The 15,332-nt window shown below is 37.8% G+C and overlaps 3 protein-coding genes across 3 annotated transcripts in view; 1 reads left to right on the forward strand and 2 right to left on the reverse strand.

The window, feature by feature from the left end:
- LOC134668312 (lysine-specific histone demethylase 1A) overlaps positions 1 to 5,702 on the reverse strand; it is a 369,325-nt gene extending 363,623 nt beyond the window's left edge. Inside the window, exons 1-8 of the mRNA XM_063525794.1 lie at positions 5,570 to 5,702; positions 5,250 to 5,485; positions 4,650 to 4,839; positions 4,011 to 4,164; positions 3,311 to 3,439; positions 2,592 to 2,734; positions 1,332 to 1,481; positions 54 to 112 (exon numbers count right to left, since the gene is read on the reverse strand). Coding sequence (XP_063381864.1) covers positions 54 to 112; positions 1,332 to 1,481; positions 2,592 to 2,734; positions 3,311 to 3,439; positions 4,011 to 4,164; positions 4,650 to 4,839; positions 5,250 to 5,485; positions 5,570 to 5,593 — 1,085 coding nt within the window. The 5' untranslated portion in view covers positions 5,594 to 5,702. The remainder of the gene's footprint in view (positions 1 to 53; positions 113 to 1,331; positions 1,482 to 2,591; positions 2,735 to 3,310; positions 3,440 to 4,010; positions 4,165 to 4,649; positions 4,840 to 5,249; positions 5,486 to 5,569) is intronic.
- Positions 5,703 to 8,360: 2,658 nt separating this feature from the next.
- On the reverse strand, positions 8,361 to 11,373 carry LOC134668141 (bursicon). The gene is made up of 4 exons (XM_063525656.1): positions 11,054 to 11,373; positions 10,542 to 10,651; positions 8,888 to 9,013; positions 8,361 to 8,585 (listed from the first exon to the last, which is right to left on the reverse strand). Exons 1-4 carry the CDS (start codon positions 11,157 to 11,159, stop codon positions 8,451 to 8,453), a joined length of 477 nt encoding a protein of 158 aa, XP_063381726.1. The 5' UTR covers positions 11,160 to 11,373; the 3' UTR covers positions 8,361 to 8,450.
- Positions 11,374 to 12,350: 977 nt separating this feature from the next.
- Positions 12,351 to 14,857, forward strand: LOC134668207 (partner of bursicon). Its single transcript, XM_063525711.1, has 3 exons — positions 12,351 to 12,565; positions 13,996 to 14,120; positions 14,535 to 14,857. Exons 1-3 carry the CDS (start codon positions 12,442 to 12,444, stop codon positions 14,703 to 14,705), a joined length of 420 nt encoding a protein of 139 aa, XP_063381781.1. The 5' UTR covers positions 12,351 to 12,441; the 3' UTR covers positions 14,706 to 14,857.
- The last annotated feature ends 475 nt before the right edge of the window (positions 14,858 to 15,332 follow it).

The raw sequence follows: 15,332 nt of genomic DNA on the forward strand, positions 1-15,332 counted from the left end.
GCCTTAACAGCATACCTTCTTAAACACGGAACTTAAATACAATCAATACTTACTTATTTATGTTACCCTTAAGCTTTTCTTGTAGAGTGATGACCGCTTTCAGTTGTTGAATCTGTTCAAAGTGTTTAAACAAAAATAATTAGTTTATTGTTAAATTGTCCAGTCAACAGCAGAAGTAGCTAAGCGGGCCAGGTGTTCAAAATGATCTTGACACGACTTTATTGTTAAGAGAATAAGAGCGCGTCAAGGTAATTTTGAACACCTCGCCCGCTTAGCAACTTCTGCTGCTGACTGTTCATGTAACGACATCAATACTTAACATAGCCATATATAGGCCTTATGCGATTGTAATAAGGTCGACGAATGGTCTCTTACCTGTGTTGACGATGGTATATAAGTACAGTACGCAGCATATGCAGCTTAGCAGGAGTGGTTTTCAAAATAAACTAAACACACCTTTATTGTTAAGTAAATAAAACCGTGATTAGGTTACCTTTTGAACACAATACCTGCTAAGCATTTTTTTGTGCTGACTATATTAATGAAATTTATAGAGACTAGACAATGTAACATTAAAGGCTAAGAATGTCATAACGTTTTGCCATGAAACGAAGAATTTTTGTGACCATTTCTAAGTTTACTGTAAATTTAATATTCCTTTGTTTGCGCGATGGCATGTATAATATATTATTAAGTAGGTACCTACATATTCATATTCGTATCTTTCAATAGCACCGGTAGGCGAATAATAACTAAGACATGCGATTTTCAAACCGGAAGTCATATATGTTTAGAATACATGTACTCCGCCTTATATAAATGACTTGTAGATGAGAACATTATCGACAAATACCACTCTTCGGTGAAAAAAGTGCAAACCCTAACTAAGCTTTTTTTCGCCTTTCTAACCCTCAGACGAGCATAAAGGTGTCAGAAATTGCGCAAAATTGAACACTACCTGTTCGGAATAGAGTTCAAAATCATTTTGGGAAATATATTCCCCCGCCGTATAAAGACTTAAATTAGAAGATTAGATGGCATTAAATTTTACAACCGTAAAAAAATTTGCATACGTAAATCGAATGACAATGCCATATTTTGTTACCTATCTAGCTGATTTGATAATGGAGATAGGATGTGGCCATGGGAATTCTAAAACTATCTCGATGACTATTAGTTTGCCTATCGAAAGAAAAGCACAGTCAGCGATAAAAGCGCCGCTGATCTGATGTTACCATGGTTACCAGTACAATTTGACACTGGATTAGCGTTTTAACGGATTAACCCCGGGTTAGTGGGATGGTGCAAGTGGCCCTTAGTATACTATTTACCTGCTTATGTTTCACATTCTTTTGTTGCAGTTTGATGACCCACTCAAGAGCTTGTCCTAGCGAGACGGGGGTGTCATTGTAGTAGTTGAAGTCTACTTGATGGGAGAGGTAGGACGTAGCGTCAAGAAGTCGGTTGAACTCGCGCTCCACCTGCAAATTACAAATACAAATACATAATTAGTACAACCCGTTCTTTTAGTGTAGGCAGGCGTGGCTCACTCCGCGATTTCGTCGCTTTGCTACAGGTAGCTAAAAGTACATCCATTCCACACCAATTTTGGTGGCTTGCCATAAGCCGCACGTGGCGCTGACGCCACCTAGCGGCCATATCTGTCGTAATAGACGCGTTTTGTTAGAGAGTGAGTATTCTGTACCTATAGTTCGTTTTTTTTTTAGCATTAGAAAGAACTCCACAGAAGCAAGCGTGCAGTTTTTATCAGGCTCTTTAATTATTAATAATTATTGAATTATCTAATGTAGCATGGTCAATACATATAATTTACTTCAAATTATTACCGCTATAAGTGCCGGATTTGGAACCACAAGCTTACTTCTGCGAAGTTCTTTCTAATGCTAAAAAAAAACGGACTATAGTAGTATTATTTTCTCTGTGGTTTAGTTATTTAGGTATTAGGCAAATAAACTGATACATTGTTACTGTGTAATGCACCACTTTTTAGCGTTCCGTACCCAAAGGGTAAAAACAGGGCCCTATTACTAAGACTCCACTGTCCGTCTGTCTGCCTATCCGTCTGTCTGTCACCAGGCTATATCTCATGAACCGTGACAGTTGAAATTTTCACAGATATTGTATTTCTGTGTATAAGCGCTGGTTGCCTAGCGGTAAGAGCGTGCGACTTTCAATCCGGAGGTCGCGAGTTCAAACCCCAGCTCGTACCAATGAGTTTTTATGAACTAATGTACGAAATATCATTTGATATTTACCAGTTGCTTTTCGGTGAAGGAAAACATCGTGAGGAAACCGGAGTAATCCCAATAAGGCCTAGTTTTCCCTCTGGGTTGAAAGGGCAGTCGTTTTCGTAAAAAATAGTGCCTACGTCAAATCATGGGATTAGTTATCAAGCGGCCCATGAGCCGTGGCAAAATGCCGGGATAACGCGAGGAAGAAATTGTGTTTCTGTTTCCGCTATAACAACTAAAAAGTACGGAACCCTCGGTGGGCGAGTCCGACTCGCACTCGTTTTACAATGCAACAGAAGATTGAATAGTGTACTATAAGAATTCAAAATATATTATTACCATTTCATCTTTATGTTTAGGAACTTGATTGCCAGTAGCTTCGTAGAGTGGACACTTTTGCTTGATCTTATGTAGCTCCATGTTCATCTGCACAGACAGTGTTGTCACTGGGTTACCGCCCAATCCAGTCACAACCATGGCACCTGCAAATTAAGAAAATTTAAAGGATAAGCAAAATAGTATATTGTTCAAGAAGATAGAAATTCTAGAAAGTGTCCAACAGATGGACAGGTAAGTTCGAAGTCCAACCCGTCAGCGCAGGCTCTCGAAGACAAGAGTTAATTAATTGCACGTTCGGCAGTCATACGAAATTAGAGATGGATGGGTATTCGGCATATTTTTCAATGTTCATATTCGGCCGATTATTAACCGAATCAACAAATGTTTTTAAAGGGCGTCTGGTTAACGTGGATGCACTTCGCGATCACGTTTGGGGCCTTCTGCGTTTCATTTCATAAACATTCCCAGTCGGTCGGAAGGAGAAGGGTTAAAAACACGTTATGAATGCAAAGCGCGGACCTGAATGAACTCGATTTCAGCGTTTTAGGCAGTTTTAGCCCAACCGAGTATTCTGTTTGATATGGTCAAATTCCATATTCTGCCCATCTCTATTCTAAATGCTTTTCATAACTACTGTAAGAAAATGTGTTAAGGACCGCATCGCCTACGTGTAATAACACCTTTTACGAGCAAGTGTGATGAAAAAGTATAACACTTACCCAAGTCGGCAACATAAGGTCCCTTCCTGTACGTGACCACGCGACCGCCGACCCGATCTCTGCCCTCCAGGATGACCACCTCACAGCCAAACGACTGAAGCTGACGAGCGGCCGCCAAACCGGAGACACCTTAAAAATATTTTAATAAGCAATTATTCAAAATCCCAACAAGGGGCTGTTCATGTGTTCATAAATTAAGTCATCTGTTTTTGAAGATTTATGATCCCCACCTTCCTAAAATCATGCTTCGAATGACCCCGTTTCCTACTACATCATGCTACCATCATCTCATGTCCAGACCACCCCTCGTATTTGAAATGACGTAATTTATGAATAGCCCCCAATTCGATTCGGACTCGCCCACTGGGTTCTGTACTTTTTAGTATTTGTTATTATAGCGGCAACAGAAATACATCATCTGTGGAAATTTCAACTGTCTAGCTATCACGGTTCATGAGATACAGCCTGGTGACAGACGGACGGACAGATGGACAGTGGAGTCTTAATAATAATAAAAGATGTTTATTCAAAAAGTTTGAACATACAACACACAGTCAGGCAGTCTTAGTAACAGGGTCCCGATTTTACCCTTTAGGTACATAACCCTAAAACACGTATTTATAATTTTGAACAGAGAAACGTTGGGCACAACTGTGAATAAATATATAAACTAATAATAAAATCACAATTTTTAGATTACCTGCTCCAATAATGATGACTTTAGGCCTCTGCTTTCCTTTGGGAGGCGATGGTATTGCTGTAAGCCGCTCATAGATTCCATAGTTTATGAAACCGTGTCTCTCCAGAAATGCATGTGTCCTGATAATTAAAGCTGGATCGCCATTATATGGGGGCTAAAATAAGATAAATATTCTTGAAAATTAATGAATTTAAATTCCAGAATCACATGTTGCAACTCCTTTACAAATAATAAATAAATATAGCCTGGGCGTCTATAGCAGTAGTTGGCAACAAACGGCCTCTCACTCGCGGCTTGCGAGCCTCCTTGGCTATTCTGTATGCAATATTGTCAAACAACAATGTCTGATAGAGTCACACATATTAACAAAAGTGCAGCCCGTGTTAACTTCCTTAACTACTATATGCTTCCTTGGCTGCTAAAAGGTTGCCGACCGCTGATTTATAGTAAGCTTATTCAAACTACGACCTGCAGCCCCAGGTAGTATCCAACCGTAGTTTAGCCCTGGAAAAAGGAAGCAATAGCAGGCCATGGGGCCCTTGAATCAAAAAGTTTGAACACCCCTGCCTAGCATAATTTAAATGTTTCAAATTGATCTTTTATTAATACAGAAATGAGACTGAAATAATTAAAACTAACCTCCATTTTCGAAACTGCATGTTCCTGAATAAGTTGTTTCTTGGGGTCTTCAAACCACATCTTCAGGATTCTGTTCCGGATTTGAACAAATGCATGGCTGCAGGCACCCTGCAGATCTGAGAAGCACTCAGCTTCCAGTGAAGACATTTTGTCAAACGGCAGCCTTGATTGGAAGGCTGCTCCTTCCAAACTGAAATAGATACAACGCAGTAATAAAATATATGAGTATGAGTATGAGTTGTAGCATAAAGAGAACTAATGATTTATTTTCACCTTGTCTATTGATAATTTGTCTTGGTTATCATAAGACCTGATAAAGTACTGAAGCAAGACTAAATAACTATTTTTATTAAAAGCTGTAAAGCAATGTCCTGCAGATATTTTTTCTGTCTTAGGGTGGTATTCTACTTGTCCAATTTCTTTGTCCAATGTGCATTGCGTCTCACTCTCTCATTAAGCAAAATGTGAGACGCAAATACACATTGGACCAAGCTATTGGATCTGTCCAATCTTAGGCCATCAATTGTCGTAATCAACGAAAACTGACAGCAATGAGAGTAGTACCATAATGAGTTAGATAACTGTTTTGTTCGTACATACCTATTAAGCATTTCCTTGTAATTGACCTCCTCAATATCTTCACTTTTGGTTTCGTCCAATATAATCGTCGGTTTCTCATCTTTCTTGGATTCTTTCCCGTCTGTATTGCGGCTTGAGGTAGACTCTCTTCGACTGCTGACAGTAGTTGGACTAATAGACGTGATTTTACTCTTTTCAGATTGATCAGACTCAGAATCATCTTGTTTTAATTTCTCATCCAAATCCCGGTTGTCGACCTAGGATCAATAAACATAACCTAACTGATTACTAACATCTTAGCTTTAAATACACAGAATTTAATACAATTTAACGAAACAAACCTTCACACGTTTGCGGCGACTCATTTTGGAAATTAGTGATGAAGAAATAGACGTTAGAAACAGTTAAAAGCAACTAGAATCAGGAGCGCAAGAATCACAAATCGGGAAACAAAACAAACTAACGTTCAGAAATTGAATCAAACGTCAGTTCAGTGTCAAATGAGTTAGTGATGTACCAGTCATGTTTGGTACCGGTTAATATATTATCGTTTTTAGGGTTCCGTACCTCAAAAGGAAAAAACGGAACCCTTATATGATCACTCATGTTTCTGTCTGTATGTCTGTCTGTCCGTCTGTCACAACCTATTTTCTCGGAAACTAATGGACCGATTAAGTTGAAATTTGGGACACTTATGTAAATTAGTGATCCAAAGACGGACATGTAACGTAAATAAATGAATTTTAAACATGGGGGCCACTTCTGGGGGGTAAATGAGAAACTTAAAAAATAAAGTTTTTCAAACTATATCGTTATCATCATCATCATGTCAGCCAGAGGACGTCCACTGCTTTTTTTTTATGAAATAGGAGGCAAATGAGCAGACAGATCACCTGGTGGTAAGCGATTACCGCCGCCCATGGACACCCGCAACACCAAAAGGGTTGCAAGCGCGTTGCTGGCCTTTAAGATGGGAGTACGCTCTTTTCTTGAAGGTTTGAAGGTCCTATCGGTCCGGAAATGCCGCAGGCGACAGTTCATTCCACAGTTTGGCTGTGCGAGGCAGGAAGTTTCTGGAGAAACGCACAGTTGAGGACTGCCAACCATCCAAGTGATGAAGATGGTAATGTTGTCGCGTAGGGCGATGGCGAAAAGAAGCGGCAGGGATTAATCCGAACAATTCCTCGGAGCATTGCTGGACATAGGCCTCCCCCAAAGAGTGCCACAATGACGTCTTGCACCACCCGCATGCAGCGGACTCCCGCGACCTTCACCAGGTCATCAGTCCGCCTTGTGGGGGGTCTACCCACGCTGCGCCTTCCGGTACGTGGTCGCCACTCGAGAACCTTCAAGAGAACCAACGGCCATCGGTTCTACGGGCAATGTGCCCCGCCCACTGCCACTTAAGTTTAGCGATTCGGAGGGCTACATCGGTTACTTTGGTTCTGCTGCGGATGGCCTCATTTCTGATGCGATCACGCAGAGAGACTCCAAGCATAGCCCTCTCCATTGCCCTTTGGGTGACTTTGAGCCTTCTTATGAGGCACACAATAAGCGGCAACGTTTCAGTACCATACGTCATCACTGGCAACACACATTTGTCGAAGACTTTCGTCTTGAGACACTGCGGAATATTGGACAAAAAGATGTGCCGTAGCTTCCCAAACGCTGCCCAAACGAGTCGGATTCGTCGATTAACCTCTTTCTCGAAGTTGGACCTACCTAACTGGACAGTCTGTCCTAGGTATATATAATCGTCTACAACTTCAAATGTAAGTTTCCGATTGTAAAGCCCCCTCCAGACTATGCGCGTGAATCGCGGGCGAAGCCGCGAACGCTAGTGTGGAGTCGATTTCGCTGTCTGCGAAAATCGACTCCACACTCGCATTCGCGGCTTCGCCCGCAATTCACGCGCATAGTCTGGAGGGGGCTTCACAGGAGTTGGTTCTACACGGGCATTTGACATGGTCTTCGTCTTATCCATGTTCATCCTCAGACCAACTCGCTCGGAAGCTTTACTGAGGTCGTCGAACATCATACTCAAATCCTCCGTAGTCTCAGCCAAGATTACAATATCGTCCGCAAACCGAAGGTGAGTGATGTACTCGCCGTTTATGTTGATGCCAAGCCTTCTCCAGTCCAGAGTCTTGAAAACATCCTCTAATGCAGCGGTAAACAGTTTAGGAGAAATAACATCCCCTTGCCTGACTCCCCGCTGCAACGGAATAGGTTTCGAGTTCTGGTCCTGGAGTCGGACTGACATAGTGGCGTTCTCGTACAAACACTTCAGCACTTCGATATAGCGCTAGCGGTAAACCACTTGGCACCTCTGGAGAGATTGTAGTACGGCCCAGGTTTCGATCGACGGATCGGACTATATCGTGTTGTATGTCAAATAAAAGAGCTCATTTTGAGGACTTCAAATATATATTTTTTTATAATTTTAAAATATATAGGTTAGAAGTTATTTAAGAAAATATCCGAAAAGTAACGACCCCCCTTCCCCACACCCCACATTTTGAAAAAAAAATACACAAAATAGTTCTTTACCTATAAGTTCATGACAGGAAAACCTATTAGAAATGTGCAGTCAAGCGTGAGTCGGACTTAATGTACGGAACCCTTGAAACGCGAATCCGACTCGCACTTGGCTGGTTTTTTTTGTGTGGTATTAGCTGCTAGGGTATGGCATACTAAACTTGTATTTCATTTAACCTATGGTACCTGTCATACGAATACTCTTACCAAAGTAGTAGACTACAACATAAATATTTGTACTGGATTATACAGAAACGGATTGGTTTATTATAAAATACAATCATCCTAAAGAGGGCGCCACTAGACAGACGATGCCCTTTAAGGATAAATTGAGTAACTATAGCTGGTCAAGCAAATCTTGTCAGTAGAAAAAGGCGCGAAATTCAAATTTTCTATGAGACGATATCCCTTTGCGCCTACATTTTTTAAATTTGCCGCCTTTTTCTACTGACAAGATCTGCTTGACCAACTTTATTTTAAAATGTTTTAGTGTAGTTTGTTATCAGAAGCATTTATATGAAAACTGACGCGTTTCTGGAAAACATTTCTTTTTCAGGATTCACTGGACAAGTCGACGTGAAATAAATAACAAAAATTGGTCAAGGCTTTTAATAGTCTTTAAATAACATAACAATTATTAGACCTGCACGAGTCTATACAAAGTTTGATTTACGCAATTTTCGTCTAAAAGCTTTTCCTGAAATGATTATGGAGCGGTCCTTCTTCAGCGTATCCAACTGTTTCTTGTGGAATAATAGCATTTGAATCAATAGTACCACAAGGACGACACATGCATTCAAGTGGTGCTTTTGTAACCACCTGAAATAAAAACAATTATAACAGTTTTTTTACCAACAGGGTCAATATTGCGGTAGAGTTAGACCAATATAAGTCTGCAAAGCATACTGCAAAGATTTTGATAGCACACGCAGTGCAAGTGTTAATTAAAAAATCAAACTTTTATGAAATTATGACGTTTAAATAACACTTGCGCTGAGCATGCTAATAAAATCGTTGCAAACTTATCTTGATCTAACTCTAGTTGTCTAATTTAGATTATACGGTAACGTTGTGTTACAACTTTATGTTACAAAACATGTAAATACAACAAACCTACACACCTTCCTGTATCTATTCTCTTCCTTTTTTGCTTCTGGACAATACAAATCAACCGTAGCTTCCCGTTCACCAGACTCCTGGCAACAATTACATGAACGTTCCATTTGCCAAATTTTGCTTCCCGATACCTGAACAAAAGAATAACATATTTTAAGTTTAGTAGTAGCAAGCGTAGCAGTAGTAAGTAATTCTACTGCTTATACTTCCTATAGAAACAGAGCAACCTAGTGTGAAATTCCCACACATCTCCTTACATAGCGCTTATGGAGTTCCAAATGTCAGTTGCTATTATTATTCCTAACAAACTCTCATTGACCTTGGGTCCCAGGCAACTTCCGCCTATACCGAGAGAGTAGTCTCTATTGGCCCTCTCTACACCCTAATCCATACACATATTCCGAAAACTGTAATAGTTGGAACTGCAGTAACATCATACTATTATAAAACAAGACCGAAGTGATCCCATAAGTGTTCCGTAATAGTATTTTATGCAACAGTTTTATAAGAGGGGTCAAAAAATGTGAGTGGCGTGGGTAACAATGTGAGCCGAAGGCGAACATTGTTAATAAATACGCCATGAGCATTTTTTGACTACTTATACAACGTTGCATACAATGCTTTTTCTATGAGTAGGCAATATTAAATAAAATACAAAAAAATATAAACAAAATTTTATTTATGAAAATGTCAATGTAAATTTTGGATAGTAGGTATTACTATATGTATGTAGCTCTTGTCTGCGACAAGCACCCATAATACCAAATATTACTGCAACCTGTAACAAGAAAAAGGAGAATTAAATAATATTAAGTTTCAATGCAAAAATATAAAATGTACATAAATATAGCTCGTTGTACTGTGTACCCTAAAAATGTGAATCAAAATTTTTTATAACATTATACCAACCTTGCTTAAAAGATAGATCTGATCCGGTGCTTCCAATTAGTCTTTGAAAATACACCAAAGACGTTTTCAGAGAATGATGAAGTTTTCTGCTCCAATCTCCACGCCATGCACTTCTCATAAGATTTGTCGTATAGGTGCTGAGATTTAGTACTTAGGCAACAAATTTTCGGTCGCTGCTTGTGCTGCAGCGGATATTTCTTCAGGTGTAGAAACAATACGTAGTCCTCTTTGTCCATTTTCAACACTTTTTATGAACGCAAAACAAATAGTAACGCAAAGTACTCAAAGAACAAGAAATTACCGGGACAGGCGGGAAACGAGGAACAAACGAGTAATGTCTATGGTTATGTTTTTTTTAAAGCCGTTACACACTACCGCACCGCACCAGGGTCGTGGTGCTGTAGGGTATAAAAGTATTTTTTATTATGTTGGTAGCAATGAACTCAGTACAAATTTGTTTCTTTTTTAATAAAAACCGTATGCATTCAATCGTTTGTCACGTTGGTAGCAATGTACCGGTATGTGCCACCTGCTACTCTGCACTAGCTTACCGTATCGTAATGTCTCTAAAACGATACAAGTGCTTTTTTGGGCAATAGACTATAGACTTTTAAGGAGTATTAATAATGTATGCCCTTATATGTTCGTTCGTGACTATGTAAATGACAGATAAAAGTACCCGAGTAGAAAAACAAAGTTTTGTACGGAACACTAAAAATGTTTTGCAAGCAAAATTTGCAGTACATTTACCTGTAAATAGCTGGTGCATTTTCCAACGCAAGCATACGATGGAATCAGCTGTGGCTGGCACCCTGGATGTTTTAAAACATGCACTACTGGAGTCATGACACATTCCTGTCCTGTAAAGAGTTGTAAATATGTAAAAAAAGTTATAAAAAATTAAGTTCTGAGTTTGGGTAAGATAAGAGAAGTATGACACAAATGTTCAGCTCACATAAAATACCTACCCTTAAACTCCACGCGGACCATAAAAGGCATAAAAGGTTTTGAGGAGAGAGGTTTCCTACGGAATACTACAAGGATGATGATAATTTTTTTATTAATTTAAGCTAAACCTATTCTTTATTTTTTAATAAAAACTTTGAACGTGCTGGTATGCGTTATTGACGAAAACTCGAAATAAAATACTTACGAGCTATTCGAACGAAAGAAAACAATTTAGCTTGATATCATATTTTTGCGTCTTGTTCGGTATACAATAACTTAATAAATGATTTGCATTACCTACATATTTTGCTTACCTGGTGGTAGCTCAACTTCTTGGGTAATAAGACTGGACTTGCTTTGTTTTATCTGGCATGTTGACAAAAATAATACACTGAACAAAATAACGTGACTGTGTATCATGATTAATTATTTTCAATACGCAAGCAAAGTTGTGCACATTCGTTGTTTGATGAAGACATTGTGAACCACGGAGACGAAAAAGTCGTATTTAAAGGGTTCCTGATCTATACGCATTATTTATGTAGCTACTGAACTATTAAAATCATTTAAGAAAACATGTCCCCAGCAGCGTTCACACGGGCTTCCTGTTGGGCATACGCAGTTAGCCTCTTACCGAACAAGTATTTTATCCATTAAATTCATAGATTTTCTATTCTTATCATATATTAACCATGTGTTACTAATATTTACATAAGTAGATACTTAGTTAAATTAAAACGATCCTGAAATATATGGTAAAGGTGCCAACAAATAAAAATGAATAATAACTTTAAACTATGTTCGGGTGATAGGTACTTACATAAATCCTTAGCCTATATGGATGTAAATTAAACGTAATAGGTATTTATTTTACGATATTTATTCACTGACACCTGTTTCGTTGTATGTCTGTCTGTAATCAATCAAAGACAACAGTGCAAATTCAATTTGTCCCAATATGGCATTGGTAAGAAGGTAAGCAGATGTAGGTAATGGTAATGATGTAGGTAATTGATTAAAGAAAAATATAGTTAGCAATGGCAATAAATGGCAATAAAAATTTTTACCAAAAACTTTCTCTTAATTTAAAGGGTATGGAAATCGTCACTGGTTAAGCATAAACACTGTCACAGAATATTATTTTGTGATACTTATTTAGTAATATTTAAACGAACCTTTCGGGTCTTGCATGTTTTGTCTGTCTACCTATCGGTAGTTTTATTTTTTGCTTGAAACATAAAATTGATTATTTAATAGAATGCTTATAATCTTTTCTTTATGTTGTCATTGTCATTTCCCGAAATATGCTCCGCATACAGCCACTTAAGATATTGTGTATAATGTTACATATTTACAAGAAAATATGATAAACTCTACCTTATAATTAAATACATAATTATATCGTCATATCGACAAACGGCAAGAAAATAAGTATCTACACAATAGTTATGCTAACCTAGAAAGAATAAAAATACTCATAGCTTGATCGCTCAACTTACAAGACATTTAACTTATGTGCTCAAACCCCCGCTGATTGTCATGACGCGATCCCTTGTAACGTCCTATAACAATGAAAATGAGCTGCTATATAAGGCGAAAATCTTAGCTTTACAACAGTAGTGGATTTGTAGGCACCCATAGGGCATGATAGTAAAATAAAGATTAGATAGACATCAATCTGTGTCATAAGAGTTTCCTTAAAATGGCTTTACATAAATCTAAACGTTTAGTTATACTTGTTTTAGAATTTTTTCTTGTTACTTTAGTTACTTGTTCAGCTGATGAAAATTGTGAAACATCTCTGAGTGAGATATTGGTAACGAAAGGTAACTACTTATGTATTATAATATTACAATATATGAATTCACTTTCATATGTACTTACTCTATTATTTATAAATCTATAATTATTGGTTTACTAACTTATTAGACCGTGATTCAAATTTTATACTTGAATTAAAATTTTCTGTTTATTAACAATAGACTCATAAGACCTATACGAAAATAAAATCCAAAGTCAAGCAAAAACCCTAATAGTAAAAAGCAGCCAAGTGCGAGTCGGACTCGGCCATGAAGGGTTCCGTAGCACCAAGTAACATAATAAAATAGCGGACGCATTTATGCGTTAGAGGGAGCAAGTGATATTGCTATCTCATTCTACCGCATGGCTGCGTCTTTTGGAGTGGCCGGCGTTGGCCCATCGTGTAGAGGAGCCATTAAAAAACTGCTTACTAGATCTCGTTCAAATCAATTTTTGGTGGAAATGTACATCATATATTTTTTTTTGTTTTATCATTCTCTTATTTTAGAAGTTACATTTTACCAATTTGGAAGTGTCTCTGGCGCAAACTATTTAGTTTAGAAAAAAAAATGATATTAGAAACCTCAATATCATTTTTGAAGACCTATCCATAGATACACCACACGTATGGGTTCGATGAAAAAAAATTAAGCATGGGGAGCCCCAAAAATGTATTGTTTTTTTCTATTTTTGTGCGAAAATCTTAATGCGGTTCACAAAATATATCTACTTACCAAGTTTTAAGAGTATAGTTCTTATAGTTTCGGAAAAAAGTGGCTGTGTGACATACGGACGACGGACGGGCCGACAGACAGACAAACAGACAGACATGACGAATCCATAAGGGTTCCGTTTTTTTCCATTTGGCTACGGAACCCTAAAAACGTAACTAACTACCATAGAGTTAGATCAAGATAACTCTGTAACGATTTTAAAGGCATAGACTGTGCAAGTGTTATTTATAAGTCATAATTTCATAGAAATTAAATAAATTTTAAATTTATTCTAAGCTTAACACTTGTACAGTTTGGGCTATCAAAATTGTTGCACACTTATCTTGGTCTAACTTCTACTGTATTAGCGTTTAGAAAATATTCATAAAAATCATAATTAGACATTCTTACTCAGTTGTGAAGACTTATAAGTATATAATAGTTATTTACGATACAAGTGCGAAAAATAGGAAATTCGAAACGAGTGGCGATAAATTAAAACACGACCGAAGGGAGTGTTTTAAATCGACACGAGTTGCGAATTACCTATTCGCACGTGTATCGTACAACGTTTTACAGTACATATGGCCCTTTAAACTTTTGACATCGCACGAAAAGTGCTATTTTACGCACTAGTGCGGGAAAATAGGACCATATGTACTGTAAAATTATTTATATATACTTTTATATAAAATTCTAACCAATATTAACTTTGTAATATTTAAGCTTTTTTTCACTTACAGAAGAGTATGACGAAATGGGAAGACTGGTCAGAACATGTAATGGAGAGGTCACTGTGAACAAATGTGAAGGAATGTGCAGTAGCCAAGTGCACCCTTCTATTGCAACTATTACAGGATTTTTAAAGGTATTCGGTCCGTACACTTGGCAGCCTGTCAATCAGTATGAAGATTATTGAAGAGTAAGCAAATTTTCCGGTTTAACTACAACGTGAACGCTACATACCTACTCAGTCTACTCACGCACTGTTAGTGCTTGAAAATGGAGACCTAGGCTCTCCGAAACATGTGACACAAGTGACTAAAAACGCGTGAATTAAACCGTAAAATTAGCAATAAGTAATTTATAACATTAAGTACGTTTCACGACACTTTAAATTCGACTAGTATGGGTATGTCGTCCTATAAAATTTCATATTTTCACAATGACGTGCGTTGGCGTCGATTGTGTTTCCCCCATCGCCAACTTCGCACAACCAATACAAAATCTATGCAAGTATGATTTGAATTTTATGGTAAATATTCATTATTTTTAATTACAGGAATGTCACTGCTGTAGAGAAAATTACCTCAGAGAACGTATCGTTACACTTTCACATTGTTACAATGCCGATGGGGTAAGACTGGAAGATCCTAAACACGCTGTCATGGAAGTAAGGCTTCAAGAGCCAGACGAATGCCAATGTTTTAAATGCGGAGACTATAGCCGATGAAAATTTGTTAATTGTGATTAAAATGTATGGGATTGATTTTTTTACCTGCAAAATAAAATTGACGATGAATACGACACGATAAAATAAAATATATATAGTGTTATGCTCTAGATTTGGTCAAGGTTTTAAAATAAATATGAATTATGAGTAAATTTCTATATTATTTCTCTCTTTTTCTTTTAACAGACTCCATACATTTGTTTGTATAATCTAATATTTTATTACCACGAAACTCCATAAAAACACTCGGGATTTTAAAAGCACTAGTGTCAAACTACAACCCATCACTATACCAAATAAATAATAGGCCAAGAATATGTCGGGCCATGCTCAGTGTAGTTATCATTTTGTCAAAATAGGCCAAACGGGGGCTATTAGTATCAAAAGGAGTACCTTTGCAGCGCTTTGTATATTACGTCTTTTTACTAAGAAGACCGATCATGTTTGCTATAGTTTTCATTGAAATAATTTATTAAGCTCTTGTTTCGCAATTTTTTCATAATTTTTGGACCCGTGGTTCAAAAGTTAGAGGGGGCGGGACACATATTTTTTGTTCTTTCGGAGCGCATATTATAAGAGTCCCTTATTTATTTTAAAATACCTATCCAACGATACCCCACACTCTCG

Source organism: Cydia fagiglandana, chromosome 10 (genome assembly GCF_963556715.1).
Source record: "Cydia fagiglandana chromosome 10, ilCydFagi1.1, whole genome shotgun sequence".
Taxonomy (NCBI): Eukaryota; Metazoa; Arthropoda; class Insecta; order Lepidoptera; family Tortricidae; genus Cydia; species Cydia fagiglandana.

What these genes read in the sequence shown, in the direction of transcription:
- LOC134668207 (XM_063525711.1), top strand. Translation starts at nt 12,442, where the DNA reads ATGGCTTTACATAAATCTAAACGTTTAGTTATACTTGTTTTAGAATTT. An exon ending in TGAGATATTGGTAACGAAAG is followed by an intron (nt 12,566 to 13,995) that starts GTAACTACTTAT and finishes TTTCACTTACAG; the next exon opens with AAGAGTATGACGAAATGGGA. An exon ending in CTATTACAGGATTTTTAAAG is followed by an intron (nt 14,121 to 14,534) that starts GTATTCGGTCCG and finishes TTTTAATTACAG; the next exon opens with GAATGTCACTGCTGTAGAGA.
- LOC134668141 (XM_063525656.1), bottom strand. Translation starts at nt 11,159, where the DNA reads ATGATACACAGTCACGTTATTTTGTTCAGTGTATTATTTTTGTCAACA. An exon ending in AATGCACCAGCTATTTACAG is followed by an intron (nt 9,014 to 10,541) that starts GTAAATGTACTG and finishes TCTTTTGTTCAG; the next exon opens with GTATCGGGAAGCAAAATTTG. An exon ending in AAGAGAATAGATACAGGAAG is followed by an intron (nt 8,586 to 8,887) that starts GTGTGTAGGTTT and finishes TTTTTATTTCAG; the next exon opens with GTGGTTACAAAAGCACCACT.